Consider the following 15120-nt stretch of genomic DNA (forward strand, 5'->3'; position numbering starts at 1 on the left):
TAGTACGAATTTTTCAATCAAGTCTTTAAACTTATTTTTCACATTTGATTGTATAGCAACATTAATCCTGTTTAGTTTTGCAAGAGCTTTTTAGGGTATGTTATTTAAGACACTGATTTATACCACATTGTTGAGATGAAAAAAGTTATCAAATGATTCCAGTATTTGCGATTCAACTTTAAGTGCTTAAAAAGACTCTTTTAAGGAGCTCTCTTTACATTTTTGTTCATGTATTCTTGCAGGACATTGAAGTTGGAAAAGCTGTGCGCCCTCAACTAGCTATGAGAGTCGCCAATGCTGCAGGTGCATGGAAAAAGGTGTGGTTTGCAAAGACTTAACTCTCCTGATCACATATGTTTCAAGTGCACTCTACCATCTTCATCCAGAAGGACTGTGATGCTTTAAAATAGTTATTGAGTTATAGTATACCCATTGTAAATATTATTTAGAATTTTATTTCCCAACCCCAAAGGATTTCACATCTCGTTTTCTTCATTAATTCGACGTCTTGCCCTTACACTATAGTTTGACATCCTTTTCTCATCTGTTTAGCTTCATGGGAAGGAAGTGGTTGTTGAATGCAAATTTGATGGTGATCGCATCCAAATTCATAAGAATGGAACTGAGATACACTTCTTCTCAAGGTCTGCGCACAAATATCCCTTATCACAAATTTTTATTAGTTGATTAAATTCATGCTTTTAATCTTTATATTAGGGATTTAATACTTATGTTAATTTTATTTGAACTTCTAAATGTGATTATAGTTGTTTTTTTATCTAAGTTTTAGATTTAGTGAATTGACTGCACAACTAGGATTTTTGGGCTTGTGATTATGTGAGCTTGGGCCATTGTTATCCAAGTGGTTCCATAATTATTAAGTTTCTGAAAGATCCTAAACTATATTTATTAAAGTATTGATTAAATTTATTCCTTCCTATTAGTTTAAGCTTTTAGGATAAGTGGTGATTTAACTTGATATCAGAACTAGAGGTCCTGAGTTTGAACCTTGACTCAGTCAATTCACCCCTATTTAAATATTATTTCACGTGTTGACCTCACCTATTAAAATAAAGTTTGAGCCCACATGTGAGAGGGAGTATTAAAGTATTGATTAAATTTATCTCTTCCTATTAGCTTAAGTTTTTAGGACGAGTGGTGTTTTAACATGGTATCAGAGCCAAATGTCATGAGTTCGAATCTTGTCTTAGTTATTTATCCCCCATTTCAATTAAATATTTCATGTGTTGGACCTCACCTATTAAAAGAGAGTTTGAGCCTACCCGTGAAGGGGAGTATTAGAATATTGGTTAAATAATTAAATTCATTTCTTCCTATTAGTTTAAGCTTTTTGGATAAGTGGTGATTTAACAATATGTTCTTTGGGATGGTATGATTCACAAGTAGTTTTTGTTCTGCAGGAACTTTCTTGATCACTCTGAGTATGGGCATGGGATGTCGGACATTATCATACAAAATGTTCTGGCTGATAGGTATGTATTCATGTGAAGTTGTTATTTTAATCTTCGTGTTATTTTGGGTTGATTTTTCTTGCATTTTCTTGTATTTGCCATCTAAGTCTTACTTAAACTACACTTGTGTGAAGTAGTTAAGTTATTGTGTCGCTTCACTAGTTATGTATGTACTTCAAAAGAGGCACTATCTGTCCAACAGATGGGATAGAGTCTTAACAAAGGCTAACCACCTTGAGAGAAGGAGCAGAGCTGCTTTGTACCTCTAAACTTGTTTGATTTGTGAATGAACCACTTGTAGGGAAATGAAAGAGCCATTCTAAGTATCATGCCTGCTTTGGCCCTTCTCTGGTCATACCTTAATCCGAATGGCCACAGGGCTTCTTGGGTTGAAACATGATGAATTATCACCAGCTTTCATGAAGATTACTCAATGAATGAATTTTGAGAAGACCAACCTTCGTCCACTTAGAAAAAGAAACTTTTCCATGACATGTGTGGTTTCCAATTGTCCAATTAGTAGTATGATTGTATGGAAAATGACTGTAGGTCCTTGTATTTGTCCATTCATATTATTTATTATCCTTATAAATAACACAACAATACGACCAAAGTAATCCAGTTTATATGGTTACCAGGGAGACTTGCAAAGTCTGTGCAAATGTTTCCTAATGACTTGTTGAAGCCCCATATATGTAAATGCTTTTTTTTATCCTCTTGGAAAATTCTCAATAGATGAAGCAAAATGACAATGACCAGAGGTCATTTTAGTTGGTGAGTTCCTATTGTGGTCTCAGAGATGACGCGGTAATCACTTAGTGGCTCCAACAGGCCTAGTATCTTCCTGCCTAGGAGAGAGGGGAGGCTTAATTGATGATTACCAGAAATCATTTTAGTTGGTGTGTTCCCATTGATGTCTGGGAGATAATGCTGTAATCATTTAGTAGCTCTAGCAAGCCGTATAGTATCTTGTTGAACACATGAAAGAGGAGGGAGGGAAGCATAAGTGACGATATTCAGTTTTGATTAATGGAGAACCCTCAGGCTTTTTTAGTAGCTCCTGGGGTATAACACAAGGGGATCCATTATCTCCTTTTCTGTTTGTTATTGTGATGGAGGTGCTAAGTAGAATGATGGAGGCTATTGAAGCTAGTGGTCTTGTGGCTGGTTTTTCAATGGGATCAAGGAACAATCCTGGTCTCAGTGTCTCACATTTGCTGTTTGCTGATGACACATTGATTCTTTGTGGGGCCAATGAGGAACATCTCAGATATCTGCTGTGTCTTTTTCTATGTTTTGAAGCGGTCTCGGGGCTGAAAATTAACTTGTCAAAGTCAGAGATTGTTCCAATTGGTGAGGTAGAGGATATTGATAGGCTGGCAAACATTTTTGGGTGTAGGGTGGCAAGATTACCTATGAAATATTTGGGTCTTCCTCTGGGGGCGCCTCACTGGTCTACCACCATTTGGAATGATATTATCGAGAAGATGGGAAGGAAATTGGCAGGTTGGAAGAAAATGTATCTATCAAAGGGTGGGAGGCTTACACTTATCAAAAGTACTTTGTCCTATCTCCCTACGTATTTCTTGTCTTTATTTCCTATTCCTATGAGTGTGGCGAATAGATTGGAGAAGCTACAAAGAGATTTCCTGTGGGGTGGTCTAAATGAGGAGTCCAAGTTCCATCTAGTGAAATGGGCTCAAATTTGTTTTCCCATGCAAGATGGTGGTTTAGGAATTCAAAACTTGCGCACTTTCAATCTCGCTTTATTGGGTAAATGGTTATGGTGATATGCAACGGAAAGGGAAGCGTATTGGAGGTTGGCAGTAGAAGTTAAGTATGGGTGTATGAACGGTGGATGGTGTACCAAGGTGGTGGAGGGCCCTTATGGAGTTGGGGTGTGGAAACATATTCGGAGAGGGTGGGAAGTTTTCTCAAAATTTATTACCTTTGGAGTAGGAGATGGCTCCCACATTAGATTTTGACACGATATTTGGTGCGGGGATCAGTCCTTAAAGGAAGCATTTCCTGCATTATTTTGAATTGCGAGTAATAAGGAGGAATGGGTTAGGGATCATATGCATCTAGTCAATGGTGGAATGTTCTTTTTTCACGGGCAGTACAGGATTGGGAGGTAGAGGTGGTGATGGCTTTTTTTGGGAAGTTATATGCTTTCCGTAATCACATGGGGGTGTCGGATTGTATGTGGTGGACTCCTTCTAAACGACATATCTTTGAGGTCAGGTCTTTTTTTCGTAAGCTTTCTTCCTTGGGGACATCCTCTTTCCCGTGGAGTATATGGAAAGTTAAAGTTCCATTGAGAGTTGGTTTCTTTGTGTGGACGACGACTCTTGGAAAGATTTTGACCTTGGATAATTTGTGTAAAAGAGGTATTATTGTGGTGGGATGGTGTTATATGTGCAAGCACAGTGGTGAGTCTGTAAACCATCTTCTCCTTCACTGTGAAGTGGCCTGAGCTTTATGGAGTATGGTTTTCTCTCTTTTTGCTGTTACTTGGGTCATGCCTAGAGGAGTGGTAGATTTGTTAGCCTGTTGGCGCGGTTAGCGATGCAATATTTTAGCTAAGGAGGTATGGCGAATTGCACCACTGTGCGTCATGTGGATTATTTGGCGAGAGCGGAATGGAAGATGTTTTGAAGATCAAGAAAGGTCAATGGAAGAGCTCAAAAAGGTGTTGATTCAAACTCTGTTCCATTTGGCCGACGCTTTTAGTGTGCCTCAATTTTCTACTGTGTCTCAATTTTTATCTTTATGTTTTTCTTTCTGCCTTTAGTGGGGCCTTTCTTTTTATACTTCCTGTGTACTAGGGTTGCGCCCCTCTGCGCTTTTCAATGAATTACTTATTTATAAAAAAAAAATGTCTTCAGATGATGCTGTAAGCAACTTAGTAGCTCCTGCTAGCCTAGAGTGTTGAAGATGGAAACTTCCTATTATAATTTGAAGTCGTGTTTAATGTGGGTTTGTTCTAGCGTGCTTTCCACATTGTTCTGTGCCAGTAGCACCCTGTTCCAGTCAAATGGGTCATTGGTGTCTCTGTGAGGATCAACTACCATCCTTCCCAGTGTGGGTGGACATAGCTGATTGTATGAGGGTGCGAAGGCTTGACGGTGATCTAAGGTTTTTTCTAGCAAAATCACGGTGTTTCGATGCAACGACGAAGTCTTACGCAGGCAATGTGCATTGATGGTGGAGGAGAGACTGAATGACATGTTGTTCAATATGAAGACTCATCTTATAGCCATGAACAAAATGACATGTACTACAGAATGGACCTAAACGACAAGTTGTTTAGCTAGAGGAAAAATGGAAGGTAACCTTCATTAAACGACAAGTCGTTTAGAGCAGTTAAAAAAAAAAAAAAAAAAAAAAAGATAAAAAGGGGAATTTGCCTTTGTTTTTTGATGGTTGAATTCTAGTGTTTCATTTTGCTATTCTTTAACCTCTCTTGAACTCAAGATGTCAGAAACGAACCAGACCTCAAAAACTCACAAAAAGGGCATAGAGAGTCAGGTGACCTCCCATAGTGAAAATCCAATTCTCCAAATCACAATGTGAAGTTGGGTGGGCTCAATTACCTTTCTTGGTCATAGTCCGTTATGTTATATATTAAGAGTCGAGGAAAGATGGGATACCTGAATGGGAAAATATATGAACCTAAGTTAGATGATCCTTCTTATGACAAGTGGGAGGCCGAGAATTTGATGATTATGCCATGGTTATTATACTATGCTATCGGAGATTAGTCAGGGATATTTGTTTCTCCTCACATCAAAGAGGTTTGAGATGCAGCAACTTAAACATACTAAAAATGGGGGATGGAACACATAGTTATTAATTGAAGCGACGGATACATGGAACATATGTAACAATCCAAGGTGATTGGTTTGTAGCTAATTACTTTTATGAACTTTGTGGTTTGTGGTAGGAGTTGGATCATTATTAGACCTTGCAGATCGAGTGTGCTGTAGATGCAGTCCAGATTAAGAAGATGAAAATGGGGAACATATTTTATGAGTTCTTAGCTTGTATGAACTCTGAGTACGATCCAATTTGTGTTTAGATTTTAGGCAAGGGTTGGCTGGTATTCTAGGTTGTAGGGTCTCCTCTTTGTTTGTGAAGTATCTTGGCCTACATTTGGGGGCCTCCTACAAGGCTAAACACATTTAGGATGGTGTTATTGAAAAGATAGTGTGATGGTTGGCTAGTTGGAAGAGGATGTACTTGTCTAAGGGTGGTAGGGTTACCTTTATTCAGAGCACACTTTTCAATTTGCCTTCGTATTTGATGTCCCTCTTTCCTCTCCCTACAAGTGTTACAAATCGGATTGAGAAGCTCCAACGTGAGCTAGACAAAGAGTTCAAATATCACCTGGTTAGCTGGTCCAAGGTTTGTTAGCCGCTCTCAAAGGGAGGGTTGGGAATTCGGAACTTGCGGACGTTCAATCATGCTCTCCTAGGTAAATGGCTTTGGCGCTTTGTGTGTGAGAGAAAGGCTTGGTAGAAAGTGGTGACATACTCTAAGTTACTCTTTCAATGATGATATCTCACCCAAGCTAATAGTAGTAAATCAACTGCCACCAACATAAATAATGGGAGATGTGGTTTTGTTACCATGAAATTTCAAGAAAAGACTATCAGCAACTCAATATTGACTTTGTCCTTTCATAGTGAAGGGCCCATCTAACATTTCTTAGTGAAGAGCCCATTTTCAATGAGGTGGTCAGGCTGGCATGAATGAGTCTACCTTTCTTCCTATGTAATGGAGCATGAGTGAGACCCAAAATTACAGAACATATGCATTCTTCAGTCTTATTGATATTAAGTATCCATTTGATGCTTTTATTTGATAAATCCTCAGAGTATATAGTATGTTCTCGGTGTGATAAACAAATGGAGTAGGTTTGTTAGCTTTGAAACTTCTTGTATCTCTTATAATTTCTATTTCCCCCCCTTGTATTTTTTTAGGTGTATACTTGATGGTGAAATGTTGGTCTGGGATACATCTTTGAACCGCTTTGCTGAGTTTGGTTCAAATCAGGAAATAGGTTTTTGTACCTTTTTGACTCAATAGCTTCTTTTTACTGTCTTCATGCCTAGTAGCATATGCATTTTTAAATGATGTTTTCTTGTTAACAGCCAAGGCAGCAAAGGATGGACTAGACAGTGATCGACAGGTTTTCTTTTCGATTTTTTTCCCTGTTTCTATATTGGATCTTTACATGTGGACACTCATTTATTTTTTGTTAAAAACTCTGATGCAGTTGTGTTGTATCCTTTCTGTGCCGGACTTCAAGGTCCAGGTCCAGCCTTTAATTTAGGCACCTTGATTTGATTTTGATGGCAGAAAAAGATTTAGACGAGTGTCCCTGCAAATTGGAAAATGAAACTTGCAAGTAATTAGTTATCATTGCTTGTTGTATCTTGACATGAGATTTGTTAGATATTGCATTTGATATTCTTTATGTTGGGGATACCAGTGTAATTCACCAAAGCTTGAAGGAGCGCCATGAGCTTTTGCGGAAAGTTTTGAAGCCTTTGAAGGGTCGTTTGGAAATCTTAGTACCTAATGGTGACCTTGGTCTAAATAGTCACTGCCCTTCTGGTAAAAATTGATACTTGAGATTATGTATTAATTAAATCTTATGTAGTAGAAACTTTTCTCATGCATGAATATTTATCATCATTGATAATAGTCAGTGGATGCATTCGGGATTTTCTCATACTAACATTTTGAAGCTCTATGCACTTTTATAAGAATTACATCTCTCTCTCTCTCTCTAGGCGGCGCCTGCAGGCGCGTCATGCCATTTCTCGTTACTAGTGTGCTGGTTCTTTCCTTTTTTTGGCTTCATTGGACAGTGGGTGGTTTCATGGTTATATATATATGCTTTATATAAAATCATATATATGCTTTATATAAAATCATCTTTTTTTAGATCTCTCTTCGATTGGGTTGATGTTCATAGAATATTTTAGGGTCAGTTTGGTAAATTTTTGAGAAGTGTTTTGGATTTTGAAAAAGTAAAAGTTGATAATTGATTTGGTTGGGCCACAATTGAAAAAAGTGTTGTATGTGGGGTCCACTAATGAAAATTTGTTTGGTAAGATTTAAGAAGTGTTTTTGAAAATTAAAAAATTGAGGAGTGTTCTCCAAAAAAAAAAAAAAAGAAAAAGAAAAATTATTGCAGTTTACACTCCACAGTGGTGGTCGCCTAGTGGCTGTCACCGCTGAGTCTCTGCTTGACAGACTTGGCGGCCATCGTGAGGTTGCCGAAAGTTCATGGCGGCCACCATGGTGTCATCGGTAGTTCATGACGGCCATTGGAGCTACCATAGGGTCATTGGAAATTCTTGGTGGCCACCACTTGGTTGCCAGAAGCTCCTCGCTGTAGAGCCTTAGGTTGTTCTTGGCGGCCATTGTAGGGCAGCTGGACGTTCATGGTGACCTGCACGGGTTCGCCAGAAGTTCATCCCAGCCACCGTAGGGCCATTAGAAGTTAATGGTAATTATCATGGTGGCCGTCGGAAGTTAATTGTAACTATTTTTTGAAAAGTATTATGTGTTTTAGTTGTTGAAAAATGTTCTGTTTTGAGAAGAGTTTTGTGGTATGTTTTGGAAAGTATATTATTGGTGGGTGCTGCATCTGCAAATTCGTTTGGTTAATTGATGTTTGAGAAGAATTTTCAGCATTTGACAAATGAATAAAGTTTTACAAAACTCTACAGAACATGCCCTTATATAATGTTAACCTTTTAGATTCCAGACATCTTTAGGGTGGTTGTTTTTCTTGTATACTTTTCGTGTACGAGGGCTTTGCCTTCTATTTTTAATGAATTGTTATTCATCAAAAAAATTTGTTGCATTTGGGATTAACCTGCATCAACTGTGGACTGTGACTACTCTGGTCTCTTGATTTCCCAAATTATAATGTGGTGATTTTCTTTCTTGGTTCTTGATGTGGTGATTATCTCAAAGGGTAAGCCTGTCCTCCGCTTCTTGCCAAAGCACTCCATTGAATCTTTATCTTGACATTTCTCTGAATATTTATGGGTTGATTTGCTGTCTTATTTGTGCTGATGCAGGGGAACCTTGTTGGTCACATATTGCTCATAATGTGGATGATGTTGAAAGGTTCTTCAAAGAAACCGTTGAGAATAGGTCAGCTATATCTTTCATGTATTTAGGGGCAAAAGTATATCTTTGGTCATTATTTAGCTACAGGTCCAAATAAGCCTAAGTAGCTAGTTATTAAGCATGGAATATGCTCTGTTTTGCATTTCATATTTGGGCATTATAGGACTCTCGAAGTAGAATTGGCATATCGTCTTCCCTCCCACCCCCTTTGCAAAACCCAACAAGTTTTTTTCCTAATTTTCTTCATGGGCATTTTTAGATTTTCTATTGGGCATAGGGGACTCCAATCTTTCTATTATTGACTTTCAACTTAGGTTTGTATATATTTTTTTTTGATAAGAAATAAGAAGTTTTATTAAAAAGCGTAAAGGCGCCCCAAGGTACACTGGGAGTATACAATAGGATCACCTAACTAGAAGGAGAAAAATGAAAAAGAAAATCATCGTAACTAATTGAAACTGGAAAAACATGCGCAACGGTCCAAAGATACAAAATTTGATAGCAAGAGGCTAGAATGTCTTCCCAAGTCCCCTCCAAATCCTCAAAGCACCTATTATTCCTTTCCCTCTATAGACACCAAAAAAAGCACGTAGGCACCCTTTTCCATACCGCGGCACTCCCCCTCCTCCTCGAAGACCACCAACAAGCGAGCAAATCCTAAACCCTATTCGGCATCACCCAAGACAACCCAAACCGACTGAAAAAGGTGCTCCACAAAGCATAAGCTACCTCGCAATGAAGGAGAAGATGGTTCACCTTCTCCTCGGTCTTCTTGCACATACAACACCTGTTTGTCACAATCACTCGTCGCTTTCTGAGATTGACCAGGGTCAAAATTTTACCCAAAGCCGCCGACCTCACAAAAAAACTCGCCCTCGGAGGAGCTTGGGTACGCCACACACTCTTCCACGGAAATCCTCCCCCAACAGGACTCGCCAAGGCAGCGTAAAGGAGCTTGACCTTGAATCGGCCTCTTTTGGAAGAATTCCACCACAACCTATCTTTATACCCTCGCCTCACTTGAGCAGCATGTAACACCTGGAAAAAAGAAGCCAACACCTCCACCTCCCAATCATGAGCTTCTCTAGAAAAGCTCACATTCCACTGGTTAGAGCCATCCAGCACCTCCAAATGCTCTGCCATTGAAGAGTCCTTAGCGCAGACAATGCTAAATAAACCTGGAAAAGCATGCTTGAGAGCCAAATCACCACGCCACAGATCGTGCCAAAAGCGCACCTTAGACCCCTCCCCTACCTCAAATCGAGTAAACCTTTGGAAAGTGGCCAACCCCTTCCTGATGTTCTTCCACAACCCCACCCCCATAGGACCACCCGGCTCCAAGAAATACCACCCTCCCCAAAGACTACCAAATTTCGCCTCCACCACAGCCCTCCACCAAGAATCTCTCTCTAACCCATAGCGCCACAACCACTTCCTTAGGAGGGCGCGACTGAAAACCCTAAGGTTCCTGATACCCAAACCTCCCTCCTTAATCGGGGTGCAAACCTTCGCCCACTCCACCAGGTGGAACTTGAACTCATTGCCTAGACCTACCCATAAAAAATCCCGTTGCAACTTCTCAATCCTCTTTGCAACACTACCCGGAATGGGGAAGAGCAACAAATAGTACGTCGGCAAGTTGACAAGAGTACTCTTAATAAGCGTGACTCTCCCCTCCTTTGACAGATAAGATCTTTTCCACCCGGCCAACCGACGTTCTATCTTCTCAATAACTCCATCCCAAATATGTTTAGCCTTGCAAGAGGCCCCCAGCGGCAAACCAAGGTACCTAATCGGCAAGGAAGCAACCCCACACCCCAGAATACCAGCTAACCTGGCCACTTGCACCACATCCTCCACTGGAATTATCTTCGACTTGGCCAAATTAACTTTCAACCCGGAAACGGCTTCAAACAACAGAAACACACTCCGCAAATACCGAAGCTGGGTGGGCATAGCATTACAAAAAATCAAAGTATCGTCCGCAAACAAAAGATGGGAAGTAGTAATATTACCGACCTGAAACCCCTCAATAAAACCCCCGTTCACTGCCGCTGAAATCATTCTGCTTAGAGCTTCCATCACAAAAACGAACAACAGAGGAGATAAAGGGTCCCTTTGTCTTAAGCCCTTGGAGCTGTTGAAGAATCCATTAGGCGAACCATTGATCAGAATCGAGAACCGCACCGATGAAATACAATGTTCAATCTAAGAACACCAAATCCCACCAAAACCACTTATCCTAAGCATGTATAACAAGAAACCCCAATTCACATGGTCATAGGCTTTTTCTAGATCCATTTTGCATACAACCCCTGGCTCCCCAGAACGCAGCCGACTGTCTATGCATTCATTAGAAATCAAGACAGGATCGAGAATCTGCCTACCTTTAATAAAGGCACTGTGGGACTGAGAAATGATCTTATCCAGCACAGCCTTCAATCGATTAGCTAATACCTTTGCAATAATCTTGTAGATACCTCCCACAAGGCTAATAGGCCGAAAGTCTCTGAGATTAGTAGCTCCGGGAACCTTCGGAATTAGCGAAATGAAGGAGGCATTAAGGCTCTTCTCAAACCTCTCCCCAGCATGAAAAGCACTGAACACCTTCATGACATCCTCCCTCACCACCTCCCAACAAACTTGGAAGAAAGCCATAAAAAACCCATCAGGACCTGACGCCTTATTGCCATTCATTTTAAACACTACCTTTCTTACCTCTTCCTCTTCGAAGTCTCTCTCCAACTATCTAGCCTCCTCCTCCGAAATGGAATCAAAGGAGATACCATCTACCATAGGCCTCCAGTGACATTGCTCCGAGAAAAGTCTTTGATAGAACTCAACCACATACTTGCTAATCTCGGTCGGATTTGAAGAGATGCTGTCCCCAATCATGAGAGAATCCATAGAATTGTGTCTTCTATTAGAATTAGCTATGGAGTGAAAAAATTTAGTACATTTGTCTCCTTCCTTCAACCACATCACCCTGGACTTCTACCTCCAACTCACCTCCTCCAATAGCGTGCAATTCTCTAGCTCTCGAACCACTTCCGCCTTCCTCCTAACCTCCTCTTCCTCCAAAGCCTTACTTTCTTCATTCGTATCCAACAACCGAAGCTCTTCAAGAAGCGTCCTCTTATTCCTATCAAGGTTACCAAAAACCTCTTCATTCCAAATCTTCAAATTCAGCTTTAAGGCCTTTAACTTCCAAGCAAACACAAAACTTGGCGAACCATGAAACACATAGGAATCCCATCATTGTTTCACTTGGGCCACAAAACCATCTGCTTTAAGCCACATGTTCTCAAACTTAAACGCCTTTTCCCTCTTGACACCTCCCCCATCTCAAGTAAGATTGGGAAATGATCCGAGCACAGGCGGGAGAGCCTCTTTTGCTTAACCCCTGGACACCGGGCCTCCAACTCCGGGGAAATAAGAAACCGATCAATCCTTGACCATAGGGGGGGCTCATTTGAAATTGACCATGTATACAAACTCCCAATCAGGGGAAGGTCCATGAGCCCCTGATCCGAAATGAAATCCGAAAATTCCATCATGGACGAGTCTAAATGAGCATCACCCGATCTTTCGCTGGGAAAGCGAGTGACATTGAAATCACCCCCAATACACCAAGGCATGTCCCACCAACTAATAACACCGGCTAACTCCTCCCAAAGAAGCCCCCTGTCCCTATAGAGATTCGGACCATAAACCCCAGCAAAAGCCCAAACAGAATGGTCTCCACTGTTTCTAAAAGATATTGCCGAAGTGTAAGACCCCACGCAAACATCGACCTTCTCCACCACCCTATTATCCCACATAATTAAAATACCACCCGAAGCCCCGCTAGAATCCAAACAACACCAATCCACATGACTCCTCCCCCATAAGCTACGGACTATACTGTGAGACATCTCCTGAATCTTGGTTTCTTGAAGATAGACAATATCAGCCTTCCAATCCCTGAGCATATTACTCACCCTCAGACGTTTATCCTTCCTATTCAGCCCTCTCACATTCCAAGAAAGTATATTTAACTTCATAATGCCACCACCTGCCCCCTCCCCTTCCTATTGCCGCGACTTGAACTCGCCCCTTTAGTGTCATAGTTCACAGAACACTTCAAATTCCTGATCTCCCTCTTACCCTTAACCCGACTGCTTGTATTCAAGATCATCTCATTATTCCTACGTTCCTCTTCCAAGAAGGTCAAAAGTGCAAGCAATTGTAACTTGTGACCCGTATAAGAGATCCCCATAATCGGATAAATCTCATTAGCACACTGGATTACCCAATCCGAGTAACCCTTCACACCCCCAGCATTAGGCCCGTACGACTTCAAGGGAGAAGGCATACTGACCTCACAAGAATCTGTGCTTGCATCTCGAGCCTTAACCTCCCTGCCCATCTTCCCAGCAGAATAATCAGCTATGTCTCTAGTGTTCTGCAACAAGCCCAGCCCCTCACAAGCCTCCAAACCTACCTGAAACTCATCTCCCTGCGACCACGGCACCAACTCATTAGCCTCGATCGGTGCAGGAACCAGAACTTCCCCCCCACTGACCTGCGACAACAACTCCGGCTGAATAGGAGACTCACTAGGCAGAACACGTATCCCCACACTGCCAGAACCCACTCTCGGCGCTGCCCCCACTGCCTCTACGATTTGCACCATCGGCGAAGACTTCTCTTTCACAAACTGGGCCGGGTGTGCCGAACCTTGGACCAACATACCCATCAACGGCGCACTCTGGGGAGCACTGGCATGCTCTGAAGACTTCTCCCCGTTAGAGTGGACTCCAGCGCGCTCCACGAGATTATCCAAGACTTCGATAGGGCCACTCTGGGCTATCGGCGATAGCCCTGGCGATAGCATAGGAACACTGGCAAAGGCTCGCGTCCCCGCCTCTCCAAAACCCAGAATCGACACTGACCCCACTATCCCAGCAAAGGGTATCCCTGGCGAAACCTTTACCTCTGAAGATTGGGACGAACCTGCCGGACCCAGGGCCAACAGAGACTTTGCCGGTGTACTTTGCATCTCTTCGGTGGTACCCAACACAACCTCCTTGTCGGAATGTTCACAGTGAACCTCCTCCCGGCTACTAGTGTCCTCGTCCGGACCAACCACGGCTACCGGCGACCTCGCCACCAAAGACTCCGATGACGACGCCTCCGGATCTCCGGCATGACCTCCCTTCCGGACCATCGACGACCCACTCGTGGACACCGTGTGGACAGCAAGCTTCTTTTTCTCCTTAAGAGTTCGCTTCCCCTCGGCTATACTGACCCATGCCTGAATCCACACGCATTTTAGACTTAACCGCATAGACCTTCTTATTAGACTTAAAGAGTCTCATGGGCCGTGAGCCTACTTTAACATCCCAGCCCTTCCCCATACCTAAACTACCCGATGGAACCAAAGGAGGGCCACTCTCAAGCCTTGGGCCATTCCCCACCAGCTCCTCCCTCTGCCTGACCTCAAGGACCGGAACTCCATTATTCTCTTCCATCTGTCTTGGCCCACTTGCCTCTGCTCTTAAGAGAGCCATCTCCAGACGTTGCAAACCCACGTGAACTTCTTTTTTCAGCCATTCCAACGTCTCCCTGCAGTTACGGAGCTCAAGGCTTACACCGGTATGGGACTAATTCTGACACTCAACCACTCCTCGTCCCGTCAGCGCTTGCACAGTACGGTTCTTCGTCACAGGCGACCTCTCCCGCGCTTGAATTCCACTCGCCGGTGCCTTGACTGCTGGCTCTTCTATCTCCTTACTGTTCTTCTTGTCCAGCTGACTTCTACCTTTGCTTTGGTACCTCGACGGCTTCTGAGACCTCTCCGGCAACTGAGCTCTCTTTGTCGCAGGCGACTTTGGTCGCATACCTGGTTTCCTCGAGCCTAAAACAAGCTTTTCCTTTGCTAATGAGGAATCCTTCAACCAACTGGGCACTCTCGCCACCGGCTCTGGAAAAGAACCAAAGCACTCCTCCTCCATGTTACCTGACAGCCCTAGGACCTCAGCGTAGCTCCTCCTTTCCTTCCCCTCATGAACTTTCTTTTCTTCCTTGGTATCACAAAGGGACGATCTTGCTATATAAAGCTCCGAAATAAAACGTTCCCATCCTTGCCCATAACGCCCTTCTGGAATGAGGACCAAACCGCTTCTTCGCCTCCCTTCAAATTTCTCCAACGTCAGAAAGTTCCCATGCCTGTTTGATCTACGTTGCGCAATGAACCGTGGATAACCTGCTCTGGACTGATCCTAGAGCACCTCTGAAGTGTCCACAGTCACCAGCACCTCCACGTTTCTGATCAACCACTCTAACTCGTCTGACTTAATGAAGATTGACCTTTGTTTCCCTTTGCTCCTCTCGAAAAGCCTTACCCCTGAAGCCCTTCTCTTCACCAACAGTTCAAACTCCTTCGCCTCCACTGACCACAATCTCCCTCCCGCCATAATGCCACCACTCCAGCCTTTCGCTAGAACTTAGG

At 42.5% G+C, this 15120-nt stretch overlaps 1 protein-coding gene across 1 annotated transcript in view; it reads left to right on the forward strand.

Moving 5' to 3' along the window:
* Positions 1–15120, forward strand: part of ATLIG4 (DNA ligase IV) — a 35198-nt gene that overhangs the window by 2221 nt on the left and 17857 nt on the right. The window contains exons 5-12 of the mRNA XM_059605412.2: positions 243–317; positions 553–644; positions 1422–1493; positions 6458–6537; positions 6629–6666; positions 6754–6760; positions 6933–7094; positions 8576–8651. Coding sequence (XP_059461395.2) covers positions 243–317; positions 553–644; positions 1422–1493; positions 6458–6537; positions 6629–6666; positions 6754–6760; positions 6933–7094; positions 8576–8651 — 602 coding nt within the window. The remainder of the gene's footprint in view (positions 1–242; positions 318–552; positions 645–1421; positions 1494–6457; positions 6538–6628; positions 6667–6753; positions 6761–6932; positions 7095–8575; positions 8652–15120) is intronic.

The sequence above is a fragment of the Corylus avellana genome, chromosome 9 (assembly GCF_965113065.1).
Source record: "Corylus avellana chromosome 9, dhCorAvel1.hap1.2, whole genome shotgun sequence".
Taxonomy (NCBI): Eukaryota; Viridiplantae; Streptophyta; class Magnoliopsida; order Fagales; family Betulaceae; genus Corylus; species Corylus avellana.